Source organism: Macrotis lagotis, chromosome 4, assembly GCF_037893015.1.
Source record: "Macrotis lagotis isolate mMagLag1 chromosome 4, bilby.v1.9.chrom.fasta, whole genome shotgun sequence".
Taxonomy (NCBI): Eukaryota; Metazoa; Chordata; class Mammalia; order Peramelemorphia; family Peramelidae; genus Macrotis; species Macrotis lagotis.
Window position 1 is genome coordinate 98,628,432 of NC_133661.1, and position 16,005 is coordinate 98,644,436.

Here is a 16,005-nt window from a genome sequence, read left to right on the forward strand (position 1 = left end):
CACACACACACACACACACACACACACACACACACACACACACACAAAATATAGTGTCTAGAAGAATACATTGTAAAGAATAAAATTTTCTAGCATATTTTATAGAGTAATTTCAATAAATTTAACTCAATTCGATAAATATTTTAAATACCTAGTATGTACACTATGCTAAATATAGGGGAATCAAAATGAAAAATAAAATAATGCCACCTCTCAATGAGTTTTCATTCTACCACTCTATTGGGAAGATATAATACCTATACAGATAAGTAAAGACAACTGAGCTGGAGGAAGGAAAGACTGGAGGACCAGCAAAGGCTTCGGAAACAAAAATGACACCTGACTGACTGTTCAAAAAAAATCCAAATTTTGAAAAGTAGAAAAAAGAAAATATAATGTTCTAGGCATAGGGGACAGCTTGTGTGAAGACACAGAGACTGGAGTGTGTATCAGATATTTATGAAATGATTGAAAAGGAAGGTATAAATCAGTTGTGAAAGGGCTTTGTATTTTATTCTGGGAGCACTAAAGCATCATTGAAAATTTGAGGACATAGGAGTAAAATGGACCTATATCTTGGGAAGATTTTACTCCTATATTAAACCATGCAATAAATCACATTATATGAGAATTTTCTTATTTATATTTTTTGTTATGGTTAAGAGACCAAAATAATGATCTAAGGCTAGAACAAGAAAAGACCTAGTGGTTAAGCCTCAGGGTAGAAAGAAGAAAAATCCCTTAAGGGAATGTTCCCAGCTAGTTTTATCTTTAGGAAACAGGGAAATAGAATCTTTTATCTTAGAAACTGATTTTTTTTACCCAAGAGCTATTAAAGAATAAATTGCTCCAAGTGCCCAAAGAAACATAGGATAAGTAGTATCTAAGATGAATTAAGTCTAAAGTAGGAATGGTTTAAAGTCAATATGCAAGCACAATAGGATGGCTACCAAGACAATGGAGCTTAGACTCTAGTAATTCATGTGTGAGGTTGTATAGACTGCAACAATAAAAGCAAAACAAAACGAACAAAAATGGAGCAGTAAATCCAAGAAAGATGACAGAGATAGTAGAGAAAGAGTAAGAGAATAAATTGTGACAATCAATCTATATACAATGCTCTATATTCAGATTATAGGGGTTAGTTGACTCAGTCCAAAACCTTTTGGCTGGAGTTATGTTGACTTCATAAAGTACTTAGATATAATTTAAGCTGCCCTTCAACTTGTGGAACTAACATAAATAGCATTAGTGTTGAAAGTATTATAAATAGAAACAATCTTTTGGGGGTACAATTTGGCATTATATATGCACAATTTTATTTAAAACTTTAGAAATGAATAATATATTTATCTTAATTGCAAAACAGGAAATTTTTATCTGTTTTAACTATTGAGTATAACAAAGATCATATAAAATTTTAATTCTGCATGACAAAAAATATCTAAGGAAAATAAAAGTCACAGAATGCAAGGTAGGGAAGGATGAATTGCCATAATTGTGTTTTAAAAAAGCATGGTTTCCAAAAATCACTAACTGATCAAAAAAATTAAAAACTCATTTAATTTAACTTCAATTAATTTAAGTTGGTGGCATAGTAAATAAGAGGCCTGGGCTTGAAGTCAACAAGATGTGACATCAAATTGACATTAAGACACAAAATAACTGTTCACCTGAGAATGAAAATAATACCAGTACCAACTTTATACAACTGTAGTGAGATGAGATAATATTTGTAAAGGGTTTAACACAAGGTCTGGAATGTAGTAGGTTCTATAAAATGGTTACTTCTTTTCCTAATCCCTTCTCCCCTCATTCCCTCATGGATTAATGATCAAATGACATAAGAAAATTTATAGGGAAAAAACCCACAAATTTAAAAGAATTTTTCAAAAGCTGTTAAAATTAATCAGAGAAATACAAATTTAAACAAATCTGAAATGCTAAATTATACTAATTAGGTATGACAAAGTGATTAAAAGTATCCAAATTCAATATTGGCTGGGCTACAAATAAAACAACATGAATTGTATAGAACTATAAATAGATATAAACTCTTTGAATTAAAATCTGATCATATTCTTTACCAAAACAATAAAAAACATGTCATCCATTTGACCCAGTGATAAGTAATATTCTGGGAGTTCAATTAAAAATGAAAAATATACTTACCTATACAAAAATATTTGTGGCCCTTCTATGTGCAACATCAAAAAAAGGTGAAAATAACCTTTTTTTTGTTCATTTTGTTCATTTGTTCAATGGAATGACTAATCAAATTATGACATAACAATGGAAAAGATAATTACTGTTACCTTAAAAATGTGAAATATAAACATGGAAAACAAGCCATATAAATCAAGGAAAGAGTAACCACAAGAACACACACACTGACAACCACATAAATAAAACTTTCTATATGTATGTATGAACAGAGTACAGAAACTGTAAGACAGCAGAATAAAATGTTTAATTGATGTCATTCAACAAACCTTGATACATTATATACTCTTTCATGTGCAAAAAAATGTGATTATGTGGTTTCCCAAATTATCTAGAATTTTCCCTTAATTTTATTTTACTGAGGCTGCTAGAAGGCTTTCAACATTTAAAAATATTAAAAATAAAATTTATCACGGTGAACTCTTACTATTAACATCTTTTGTTTTGTTTTGTTTTTTGTTTTAAACTTTTCAAGGCAATGGGGTTAAATGGCTTGCCCAAGGCCATACGGCTAGGTAATTATTAAGTGTCCAAGGTCGAATTTGAACCCAGGTCCTCCTGACTCCAAGCCCAGTGCTCTATTCACTGTGCCACCTAGCTGCCCCTACTATTAACATCTTAAATGACTTAATTGACCTGATCCTGCACAAGTAAGTAAAATTTGTTAAGCACAAGGGCAAGATAAGATTAATTAATACTGTCAGACTATCAGGGTATAATAATGCTCCCATTTCTATATGAAATTATGATTAGAAATATTAATAGTCCTAGATCAAGTTTATTATTATTCCTGGTTCAAGCTTTTCCAGTGGTAACTATCTATTTCTGAGCCCTAAGAATGGGATCTAAGGCAAATGAAGAAGTTCCTTTCCAACTATCTCTATAATACTTGATGACTTCCTGGCTACTCTCTAGTTGCCCAAGGCAGATACAGAAGAAGCAGCCCACATGGAGTTTTTGGAATTCACAATTCAGTGTTTCTTGGGTAGCTACTCCCTTTCCCCATACTCCTATACTTACAGGAGTTTATTTTTGTCAGTGGGGTCACTCTTCCAAAAAGGCAGATGTCAACTCCTCTAAAAGGTAGAAGACATTCTCTGAGAGGTACTAGAACGAGAAAAATTCATCAAATTTCAGGCAATCTGATAATGAGTCTTTTAAATCTTGACTAGATGCATTCTAATAAGAAATACCTGGATACTCCAAAGGTCATACTCAAAGCCTTTTTGGTTTACTAAAATTCTACACATCTCCTACTGCTGCTTTAGCTTTGAAAACCTATGGTCATCTCTCTTCCATATAAGAGGACATCAGAAGGATTTCTGAATTCAAAATTTGAAAATATTTATGCATTTTCACCAGTAACTAATCTATTACTCTAGTTCTAAATATCTGGCACAATATGGTGTATCTTAGTCCCCTGTTTTAAATTATTTTGATTTTATAAAAGCCTTAGACTAGGATATTGACTTGATATTGGCATAATAATCCCCCAAAAGTCAATCTTAATTGAGAGGAATAATTCTGCGTTTGAATGAAAATACTTACGAATAAAAAATGTTGAAACCAGTTAGATTATATGCAGCATCACTAAAAAAGTGAAGCAGGGCATAGCCAGATGTGGTAACAACTTCAGGTACCGTTTCATTCCCCCGGACTTCTGGGACTATCAGGCCACTAAAAAAAAGAAACAAACAAAGGCACCCTTCACATAAATTATACATGACATTTTTAACACATCCCTGAAAAAGAAAAATTTACAAAGTTACTGGGTTAAAGTCACTAGGCAAAAAAGAGGGTGAATTCAGCATAGGTTATGTGAACACTGTTCAGTCTGAAACTACATATCATCTTCACTTTGACAATTATCCTTTCTTGAACCACTGCAACACACTACTTCTATCCATCCACCAAAATGCATTAACAGTCCTACCGCTGACACTTTGAGTTCTTTCGGCATTGCTGCCCCCTGTTGCCAACTTTTATTAAGGATTGGTTTTGCAATACAACCCTGATTAAAAGGTTCCAAGAACAGTGAACTCATTTCCACATGAGCAAGCATTTTAACATTTTGAAGAGTTCTAATTATTAGAAATTTCTTTAAGTTCAACCAAAATCTAACTTATACTAATAAATGAAGTTAGAGTTTCCATCTATGCTATTTTTGCCTTCAAAGTTGAAAAAAATAAGTCTAATCTGTAATTCACATGACAGACTTTCAAATATTTGAAAATAGATATGATATCCTTTCCTAAACTTTCCCTTCTCCAGATATGCTTCTGACTTTCCAAGCCCTTAGAAAGCATAGCACTTCCATATGCTTCTGCAAGTGGAATATGAGCTCTTTGAGGGCAAACCCTGCTTTCAATCTTACATAATTTTATGTTCCCTAACGATTCTCACTATGTTGGCGCAGAGTAAATGGTTAAATACTGATGATAACTTGTTTTGGCCAAGTTCCTCTTCTAAAGAGGACAGGTTGAAGGAAAGTACAACAGGATGTGTGAGTAGAAAGAAGATTTGGAATAGTTCCTTGTAAAGATTACCAAAGACTCAATCAGGGAAGAATAAAAGGATTGCTCTAAACAATGAAGACTAAGTTAAAATTTTATTGCTTTGGATTTCTCTGATGTAGAGAAACTCCTTCTAATTTTCTCTTGTTCTGTGGGTAACATACAGTTTAAAGAGGGTCTTCTATATGCCCAAGGGCAGAAGTGATTTTCCTCCTTCTTCTCAGCATTTGCTACAGAAGTTTTATTCCACAGAAAACTAGATCTTAGTTTTCTAGCTGCATTTCCTGTTTTGTTTTTCTTTCCCTGAGCAAGGGTGACTGAAAGAAAATCTTGAGTTGGATATTCCTAGTCTTGAAGATTACTGAAAGTCATTGAGAGGTCCAAGTTGCTGGGTGCTCAGCAGGAAGCAGTTGCTGCAGCTAGCTTTATCTTTCTAAGAGGAAATAATCTTCAACAAAGATGAGCCACTTAACATTAATCAGGCAAAACACTTGGCCATTGAATGAAATGCTGCTTGCTCATTTTAGACTAAAGTGAAAATGAAACCTGTTCTGTAAATGCCTCAGGTCTCCCAGGAGTCTTTCCTAACTCCTGAGAAAGTAAAATAGGATTGATAATTTACTGCTTCAATACTATTTTAAGGATTTGGCAGTGCAAACCCGAGTCTTTAGGATTTTAAGCATTGCTTTGTGGTAGAGAAAATAAATAGTTGTCCTTTACTTGTTATCTATCTACAAATGCATACAGCGAGGAACTTTTCTAGAAAGGAGGCTAATGGGGTTTCTAGGTGGCGCAGTGAATAGAGCACCAGCCCTGGAGTCAGGAGGACCTGAGTTCAAATTTGACCTCAGACACTTAATAATTGCCTGTGTGACCTTGGGCAAATCACTTAACCCCATTGCCTTGCAAAAAAAGAAACAAACAAACAAACAAGCAAAGGAGACTAATAATCCCTTTAGAAGTCTAAATATAAGCTAAACCTAAGATTTAAGATAGTTTTTCCCTGGGGGCTCCAAGATGATAATGAACCAGCAGATATGGGGGCCAGGGGAAAAAGTATGATCCGCTCTCTTTAGTGTCAAGCTACCTCTGAATTGGAATATTATTCTTACAACTTCATTCACATATCCTCAACCATGCTTCCAAATTCAGTTTCATGGATGCCTATATTCTGTTAATATGGAGTGCTACTTTCCCATGCCTGCTACCACATCTGTTTCCTTCAGATAATATATTCAGTTCCTCATCGCCTCTTGCCTGAACTACTATAATAGTGTTCCAAATAGTCTCACTGCCTCCAGGCTTTATGCTCTCCAAACTATTCTCCATACAGCTGCCAAACTGATATTCCCCAAATACAAGTCTGATAATGTCACACATTCTTGCCCAAGAATATGCTTTATATAAGCTAGAAGATAAATTTAAAACTCTATTTGATATTTAATACAGTTCCATCTTATCTTTCTAGGTTTTCACTTTACTTGCACTTATATACTCCCAAGCTTCATCCAAATTAGCCTAAATCTGTTTCCTTTGTTTCATTTCCTCCCTACATGGCTTTTTATAGACTGTCTATCCCCTTTGCCTCTTCCTTTCTTGATTCTGCATCTTGGCATTACTAATTCCCTTTGAGAAATATCTTCTACATGAGATGATTACTGTCCTCTATCCCATCAATTAGTAACGTTTTCATCATTCCATACCATTCTCCTCCAAAATTACTTTTTTTAACTTTTCAATATTTGTACTGATTTTTTTTTCTGTGTATATGTTGTTAACTCTTTTGTCCAGGCCACTACTATCCATCTACCAAAATCCAGATTTGCATAGCTAATTTCCCTCAGACAGCCTGGCTTGACAGATTCTCACACAGATTCTTACAGGTTGGCTTTCCTTTTGCTGCTTGATGAAATATTATAAGCAGTATCATCTAAAATTTCAATTCTATAATGTTTTACAAATAAATTCTAAACTAAGCTAGTATTATCTTTGGTTATATGAACTTCCTTTTAACAGTGGGATAGATTATTATTGAATGACATATGCTGAGGTTTTTGTTCCTCCTAATTGTGATACTTTTTCTGGAATTACTTCTCTAAACAGTAATCAAATCATTTAGACATAGGTATGAATGTCTGAATCTGTGATTGTGCTGATACAGGAAACTTGCAGTGGGAAAATTCATTCCACCAATGCAGATTGGCAACTGTTGAGCAATTTATAATTTTAAGAGGATTGTCTATAGACTTAGAAGTTAAATGGCTTGCTCAAGATCATACAAGTTTAATGTGTCTGAGGTGAGAAATGAACCCAACTCTAGAGGAAAAATTTACAGAAAATTATCAATTGCAGTGCAAAGAATTAATACATGTGTAAGAATATTATTTTTAAAAATAAATATAGGGGTGGCTAGATGGCACAGTGGATAGAGCACTGGCCCTGGAGTGAGGAGTACCTGAGTTCAAATCCAGCCTCAGACACTTAATAATTACCTAGCTGTGTGGCCTTGGGCAAGCCACTTAACCCCATTGCCTTGCAAAAAAAAAACTCAAAAGAAGTACTTTGATAATGGCAAAGATGTGGAAACAAAGTAGATGTTCTTCAACTGGGGAATGTCTAAACAAACTGTGGTATCCAAATGTAATTGAATATTATCATGTTATTAAAAATTATGAATATAATTTATACAGATAAGTATAAGATTCATATGAGCTGATGTAAAATGAAGTAAACAGAAACTGGAAAACAATATATAGAATGACTATAAAAATGCAAATTGAATAAAAAATCAAAAAAAACCAAAATAATAGGTAAAGCTGAAAAATTATAATGACCACCACATATAACATCAAACTTCTGCAATATGGTAGCTAATTTTGTTGAACCTTTTTATTCTTTTTTTAATCTTTATTACTAGGAATGATTCTCTTGAAGGAGTGACAAAAGAAAAAAGTGGGAAAATATAGGATCTACAAAAAAAACAAAAAAAATATGTTTTAAAATATGAGCCATATACTTCATAGTCAAATAGTCTTCTATGTACTACTAGACTATGTACTTTCATCTCCATATATATTAAGTAAAAGTCTTTCTAATAACAGGTACCATACTATATTAGAGAAGCAAAATATTTTATGCCTTAATTTATAATTCTGATGGAATCTAACAATTGTGAGTACTAGTACTAATTAAAACTAACATTTAAGCAGTACCTTAACATTTAAAAGCTGCTTATTTAGCTCATTTGATCCTCCTAACTTCTCTGTGAACTAGGTGCTATTACTATTAATAATTCCATTTTTCAGATAAAGAAGCTATGGTTAAGTTATTTGTCCAGGGTCTCATTGCTTAGTATAAGCATCTGAGAGAGGATTTTGAACTTGAGTCTCCCAGTCTCCATAGTCTGTGTACTATTCCACTCCACTAATTTATGCTAAAGGAGTGAGACACCTCAAGGAAGATAGCCTCAGTCCCTAATGGAGAGAGAAGGTAGCAAACAAAATTTCTACTCTAACTCTAATGCATACAACCCAAACAAACCTGAGAACCCTGAGAAGAGCAATACCTTCCACATCAGCCTACCAAGTTCTGATTTCGGCCCAGATCCCAGAGTGATCATCCAGAGAAGTGATGTTTGGGAAGATATAACCTGACATCTTCATCTGGGAGGCTGTATGTAGCCCCTGCCTTTTTACAGTCACAACTTTGTAGTCAGAAAAATAAAATTCTTGCCACCAAAGTCTTTGGAACCATGAAACTCTTCAAAATTAGAAAGAGCTATGTTTTTATCAATGGAACTAGCACTAAAGAAGATGGATTACCATCTGCTTTGACAATATTTGGGAAATATCATCAACATATGCAGAGGATTGAACTGAGAACCTCACACATTCAAAGCATAGGTTCTGCCAGCACTTAAAAAATGGAAAGCAAACCTACCTCAAAGGCAGTTAGATCTGGGTTCAAATATTGGCTCTAATATATGTAGCAGCAGCATTATAACTCTGAGTAAATAAGGTAACCTTATATTCCTACAGACCAGAGTTGTCAAAACACATGGTCACTCACAAGTATAACCTCTTTCAGGAATAAATTTGAATTGGAAAATATTTAACCAAATAAATAAAAAAAACAATAAAATAAATATCACATATTAAAACTAAGAGGATATATGACCCAGAGGGTCCATCATATATGTACTGGTGGCCTCCAATGCTCTAGGCAACTTTCAAAGACTAAGTTTCAGAGGTGTCAACCTACATTAGAAGATAGTGCTTCCGAGAAGGGGTAGCTAGGTGGCACAGGGGATAAAGCACTGGTCCTGGACTTGGGAGAACCTGAGTTCAACTCCAGCCTCAAACAATGGATATTTACTAGCTGTGTGAACTTGGGCAAGTCACTTACTGCCCCCCCCCCAAAAAAAAGCAAAAAAGAAAGTAGTACTTCCTCCCTTAAAATTTTCCTATAGCAATAAAATCACAATTCAATCCCATTCCTCTCTATTTCCAAAGTTCAGCACAATATTGTGCACATAGCAAGTACTTAAATATACTTTTTTATTCCTCAATCACTAATAAAGAAAGAACTGAAATTTCATCATTTCACCAAGAGAAATAGAATGTATATAGGTCTTATCAAAACCTTTCTTAACTTGGTGATATCTCCCCTATTTTCCCAAGAGATATTTTTTTCCAACAAAGAAAAGGTATTATATAATAATTCCTATACTTGTACAAATCTGTTTCCAGTCTATCTCAACTACTCAGATCACAACCTCTTCATTTGGTGATGAAATGTAAATTCGTGCAATATAATATTGTATACTCATTATATAAACTAATCCCACTACAGGTTTACAGAGATTGAAAGTATCAACATCTTTATAGTGTCATATTTTTGATAGCAAATATCTAGAAAGAAAATGTTCAACTCACTGTGGCATGTGAATATAGTAGCCTATTTTATTGTAAGAAACAACAAATAAGGAAAATTCAAAGAAACATAAGAAAACTTGTAGAAACTCATTTGGACCAAAGAAAGCAGAAATAAATTGTGAAGTATAATGACTAGAATGACAAAAATCAGGGATGTGAAACACAGAGAACTTTGACTCATCATCAAGTACTACCTAAACCAGATTAAAATATAAATGGGAAATATTTAACAAAATAAATAAAAATATAATAGAAAATAAATAATATAATGTTAATATGAGATATTCTAAGTTATTATGTGGACTGCAGAGATATAGTTTAGTGGGCCCATTTCTATTTAAAATTTTTATCAGTAGTGAAAAAATAATAATACTGTAAGGAAGTTGAAATATTAATAATTTTAGTAACCTCAGTCCCAGAAAACAAATAATTAACTTCCTTCTCATAATGGAGAGGTGAGGAACAATACAATATTGCATATGATAGTACACAAAGTCATCATATTATGTGGATTGCTTAACTTTTTTCTTTTTAACAGAGGAAAATTCAGTGAAGGTAATTTATTGAGAAATGAAAGCAATATAAAAAGAAAAGTCAAACATCAAACTTCTAAAACTTTATAAGTTCATTAAAAAATATATGTTCCCCAGTGCTTAAATTCAGTTCCTGACTCAGTATGAACTTAATAAATGTTTTATTTATTGACTGACAATAATAAAGTATTTCTATTTTCTCCCCCAGAGTTTCCTGACTTTAAAATTATTGTATAGATTATTAAATATAAAACCAATTATGTGGTAATCACATAAATCATATAATGTATCTATTTTATGGAATTTAAATGTCAAGAATTATGTTTAATTATTTGGGGCATATGTTTGTGCAATTATAACCCAGTTGAATATTTACAGTTTACTGTTCAATTTATAGAAACATGAGAGAGTAACATCATTACTTACCTAAGCACAGCTATTAAAGGTGCATATATTGAATCTCCATCATAAACATACATATGGTCCCAACTACATTCTGTAGCAAAATGATTGAATCTTAATCTTAGGACTGCATTTGGACTAGGAAAAAATTAAGTTAGTTCAGCATTAATTGATTAAATAGTTAACAGAGCTGTAACAATATCAAATATATAGCCACTGTCCCAAATGACTAAATTCAGATGAAATGCTATAAATGTGAACAAATTTAAAGCTAACTGTTGGAATCACTTAATCCATATGAAAATGGAATTTTAAATAGTTTTTTCCTATTCAATCTTTTCAAAATTAGTTTTAAATTAATACAACTAAAAGTACTCTTATTCATTATATTGTATGCACATATCCTAATAGTCACCTTTCTAAAGTTTCTATTTCTTAAAATACTAAAATACCTATCATTTTATTTAAATTAAATAAGAAAGTATGGCAGTTAAAACCTTTTAATATTTACAGTAAATAGTGAATTAATATTGTTTACAAAATTTAAATTTCAAAAACTAGCAAATGAATCCAAAAACTATTCAGTTAATACATTACATAATTAAATATCTGTTGATTTCTAAAGATTTCTAAATTACAAGATTTCTAAAATGTATTCAAAAATTTATGATGCAATAAATTTCTATGGAACTTTTTTCATTAAAGAGATGTCACAAGAACTTTACGAATTTTCATTCCATTATCCAATCTGATGTGTCATTTTATAAATTAATGAATTGAACACAGGAAAACCAGAAAGAATTCAGAAAAAATTAAGTAGCATCCATTAAATTTTCAAAGACTTTATCAGAACAAATAAAAAGTAAGTTATTTCTTCTAGTACTCAATACTCCACAAAGACAAGTTCTAAAATATTAAGTTTAAGAAAGACTCAAATAAATTCACAGAAATGGATATTTCCATAATCCATATCTAACCTCTGATAACAACACCAAAAGAAGAATATGCCTTTTGGTTTCACTGTACCTCTGTCAGAGAGAATGCTGAACTTTTTGTCATGCAAAGAACTGGAAATAAGATGGGTATCCATAAACTGAGAAATGGCTGAACAAATAGGAATATAAAAGAATTTTATTGCATCATAAGAAATTATGAAAATGATGACTGCAAATAATACAGAAAAGTTTATACAAACTGAAGGAGTAAGTGAGGAAAACAGAACTAAAGGAATAATTTGCATAACAAAAAATGGTAAAACATCTGAAAGACCTCAAAATGTCAATAAAAATAGCAACCAATTATGACTTCAAGGGAGTAAAGGTAAAGCATATTTTGTACCTCTTGGTAGAGAGATGATGTAACCTGACTTGCATTCTAATGCCTATATCTAGATTTGTTTTGTGAAACTATACAAATTTGTTATAAGAAAGATCTTTTATTTTGAGGGAGGTAGGATGATAGACAATGCTACATAAGAAAAAAGAAAAAGAACATCAACAAAATAGCTTTATAGTTCAACTTTTTTACATATCATTTTTGAAAAATACTTGTTTTCCAAAAAACATTATTCTACTTTTGTAAAGACTGACTAATAAACAGAACTATAGAAATCACTATTTAATAATTATATAGAATTATTTAACTTTAATTATAACTGATTATTTATATTAATGTATAGCATTAAATTTATAACTATTTAATATAAACATTAAAAAGAAAAAATAAAATGTTGGATTGAATAGACCAGTGATTTAATTCAGAATGACATTTTGCCAGATTTAATTTTTTAATCTGTGAAGCACTATAAGATCTTTTAAATAAAAATTGGTCTTTCATCACTTAACTCCATATTAAGAGTATTGAAAATATAGAACATGTAGAAAAAATCATTAGGCAATAAATTAATTAATATAACCTATACCATTAAAAACCAGATGCACTAATGGTATCATGCTAAAGAAAGAATATAATAAATCACATTCTTAAGACTAGATCTTCAGAAATTTAATCAGAATCAGACATTTTATTTGTTCAGTCTTCACACCATGACATTTTAATGCTGATCTGTTCACTTACTTGTCATTTATAATCCAATAATTAATCAAATCTACAACTCAAAATACATACTTACTAGCCTTCAATTAGCCATGTACATTTTGTTTTATACTTGTAGTTAATTGGTCCATCTGTTAAATATCCAGAGGGTTCTGTTAACCTAGAAGAAAAAATAAAACTATGAACCATGTTTAAAGGTATTTTGAATAGATATTCTTGCATAATGCATTTATCCATCAATATTTTTAAAAGTTATAACATTTAATAATTAAAAAGTAAATATTCATCAACAGAATCTGAAAGCAGAAATTGCTCCATTTTTGTCTCTGGCCTCAAGGAACAGTAACTAACATAGTAGGCACATAATAAATGCCTTTTGATTGATTTGATTAACATTTTCTGTTTTTATCTGCTATTTGTGAGAGAAATGTGGCATAGTGAATAACAAATCAGCCTTGAAATCTAGAAAACATGTATTTAAATTCTATCTCTTATCCCTGGTAGATGAGAAACCATTGATAAAGAACTTAACTTCTTGTATAACTATAAACAAGTTACTTAATTGTATCATTGGAAAGATTTACCATACCAGGGTGTTCCTCATATCAATCAATCAAAAACAAGCAAAAGATAAAAAAATAATTATCAATTAAACATCAAAACATCAATTAAACATCAAAATCAAACAAAAATTCAGTATCCATAACTGATCATATGAGTCACTCATCTATCATAACTCTTCTTTCACCAGTATTTCTAATACAAATTTTCATCAATTTCTGATACAAATGCAATAAATTTGAAGACAAACAGTATCATTATTCTTTGAATGCTTTCTTAAAACATCTTTCCCATTAAAGTTATTAAGTTAATTATTTTCTATTCTAGATCTCTAGGAATTTAAGATTATGAATAATTTGTGTTCCATCTTTTATAAGAAAAATACTATTCAATGAATATAGCATTTAACCTATGTATCATCTTCTAAAATATCATCAATTTATAACAAATTGGTGATGTAGTACAAAGAGCACAAATTTGGAATCAGTCAAAAAGAATCTATTCTGTGCCAGATACTATGCTAAAGTCTAGGGCTATAGCAAAGATTTTTTTAAAAATTAATTTTAAAATTACTCTTTGCCCCTCAAGGAACTCAGTCTAAATGGGGAGACAGCATGCAAACAACTATATTCAAACAGATATAGACAGGCATCACAGAAGATAATCAGCAGAGCAAAAGGCATTCTAATTAAGGTGGGAAAAGACAGGCTTCTTGTAGAAGGCAATATTTTTATCTGTGACTTGAAGTGATGTCAGGAGGTGGAAATGAGGAAGAAGAGCATTCCAGGCATGGGGGACAGCCAACAAAAATGCCCAGTCAGAAAATGGAGTGTCTCATGCAAAAACAGCAAGGAGGCCAATGCCATTGGATTGTACAATGTGTGGAGTGGAGTAAGATATAAGAAAACCTAAAACGACAGAAAAGGTCAGGTTATGAATGATTTTGAAGAGCTGATAATTTTATATTTTATTTGAGCCTTCTGGTCTCTAACAACCCTTTGCCAATGCAGTAAAATTATTTATAAAGAACCCCTATGAGGAAGTGACAGAGAGTCAGTGGAGATCATTTGAAGATGCTATAATCAGAGCAGTTCTTTTGGGAAGAACACTTTGACAGCTAAATAGAGGATAGACTGGCATAGGAAGAAGGCATAGTAGTTCAGGTATGAGATAAGGAGGACATGTACCAAGATGATCATGGCAATGTCAAAAGATACCTACATTAAATTTCCACCTCAGAAAATCAGCTACATAAAACCATAGACAAGTCAAGCTATCTGAACCCTAATTTCCTCATCAGTAAAACAAAGATAATAGTAATTGTAAAAGGAGAATAATAAATGTAGAAAATATATTAAAGATTTTTATGAAGGTCAAGTGAATATTTTGAAACGTTTGGAGTACTACATAAAAGTAAGTTATTACTATTATAATCAATGATTCAGATTAGAGCTTGATCTACTAAGAAAAGAATTACATCTAATTGTCAAGAAAAGAACTAAAGATAATTGTTTAATTGTTATATATAGAATAAATGAATCATACTTAAAATACAAAATAGTTACATTTCTTTGAAACTAAAGGGAATTTCTGAATTTACATTTTCCTCTTAAATTTCTATTGAAACTATATTCACAAAAAATGTGGCTTTTTCTTCTTACTAATTTTTTATAATGAGGAAAGGTAAAGCTGCTTACTTTTCAAGTAGAGATTCACATTAAGGTAAGACAGCACTCAAAGGGACCTTAAAGGCCATCAAGTCCAACTACGTCATTTAAGAGATGAAAGAAGTGAAATACCAGATGATAAAGTGACTTGCCCAAAGTGACACAGATAAGCAGCAGAACTGTATTTAGTTCAGCCACAAAGTGTTAACAGAATTGGCACTTTAATGGCAACTCTTTGGAGATCTGTAAATGTTACATAAATCTAAATATGTTTAATCATGCAAGTTTGTATCTTTTTAAATAAAATCACTATTTCAAAGGACTCTAAACCTCAAAATTAAAAATTATATTCTCTATTTTGATGATTTAGGGGTACAAAACAGAAAGTCCACTCAGGAATCTTTGATCATTAGTCTAGAGAACCTCCCCTGTTGTGAGGAGTCACTAGCCCCTTGCTGGAATGACACTGCAAATATAGACTGGCACTGAGCCTTGTCTTTATGTTTTGTTGAAGACAATTTGGGAAGAAACATGCTGTGGTCTATCAGAGATTTGAGGAGAAAGGATCTGCCTCTTTCCTTTTGGGTTCTTTCCTCAGGGCTTAAACTTTCTCTCCACTGGGAGTAAAGAACCTAGTTCCATTTCCTGGGGAAGTGACTCTGAACAAGTTACTTCAGATCACTAAGTGGTTGCAGTGGTTATAATATTCCTCTTCCACTGGTAATGCTGGCTACAAGCAGATTAACAGGGACATATGCTTGCCTAGTCAAACCTAAAAAGCTGAGCAATGGTTTCTTTTGTGTTGTTTCCTTTACTAAATACTAAATCTAGGGATCTAGAAAAAATTATCCAACCTTAATTAATACTATTAATTAATTCCAGTCTCATTCATGGAACTAATGCCAGTTACCCAAAAAGAGAGAGCTTGGAAAAAGAGATTACCATTACCTCATAATCATTTAATTAATCATCTGAATAAAGACCAAGAAATACTTCAGCTGCTCAGAAGATCTGGACTTTGTGAATTTTTATTCAGAAAATAAAGATCCCAAGGTAAATGTGAAATTTCCTAAATAACTGTCCAGTATCTTTACTTTCTTCAGAGAGGATAATGAAT

At 31.9% G+C, this 16,005-nt stretch overlaps 1 protein-coding gene across 2 annotated transcripts in view; it reads right to left on the reverse strand.

Annotated features, from left to right (window-relative positions):
- The window catches only part of ATRNL1 (attractin like 1), a 1,271,094-nt gene that overhangs the window by 1,208,175 nt on the left and 46,914 nt on the right, over nucleotides 1-16,005 (reverse strand). For both annotated transcript variants that reach the window (XM_074233580.1, XM_074233579.1), the window contains exons 2-4: nucleotides 12,737-12,820; nucleotides 10,630-10,743; nucleotides 3,772-3,900 (exon numbers count right to left, since the gene is read on the reverse strand). In XM_074233580.1, the coding sequence (XP_074089681.1) occupies nucleotides 3,772-3,900; nucleotides 10,630-10,743; nucleotides 12,737-12,820 (327 nt within the window). The remainder of the gene's footprint in view (nucleotides 1-3,771; nucleotides 3,901-10,629; nucleotides 10,744-12,736; nucleotides 12,821-16,005) is intronic.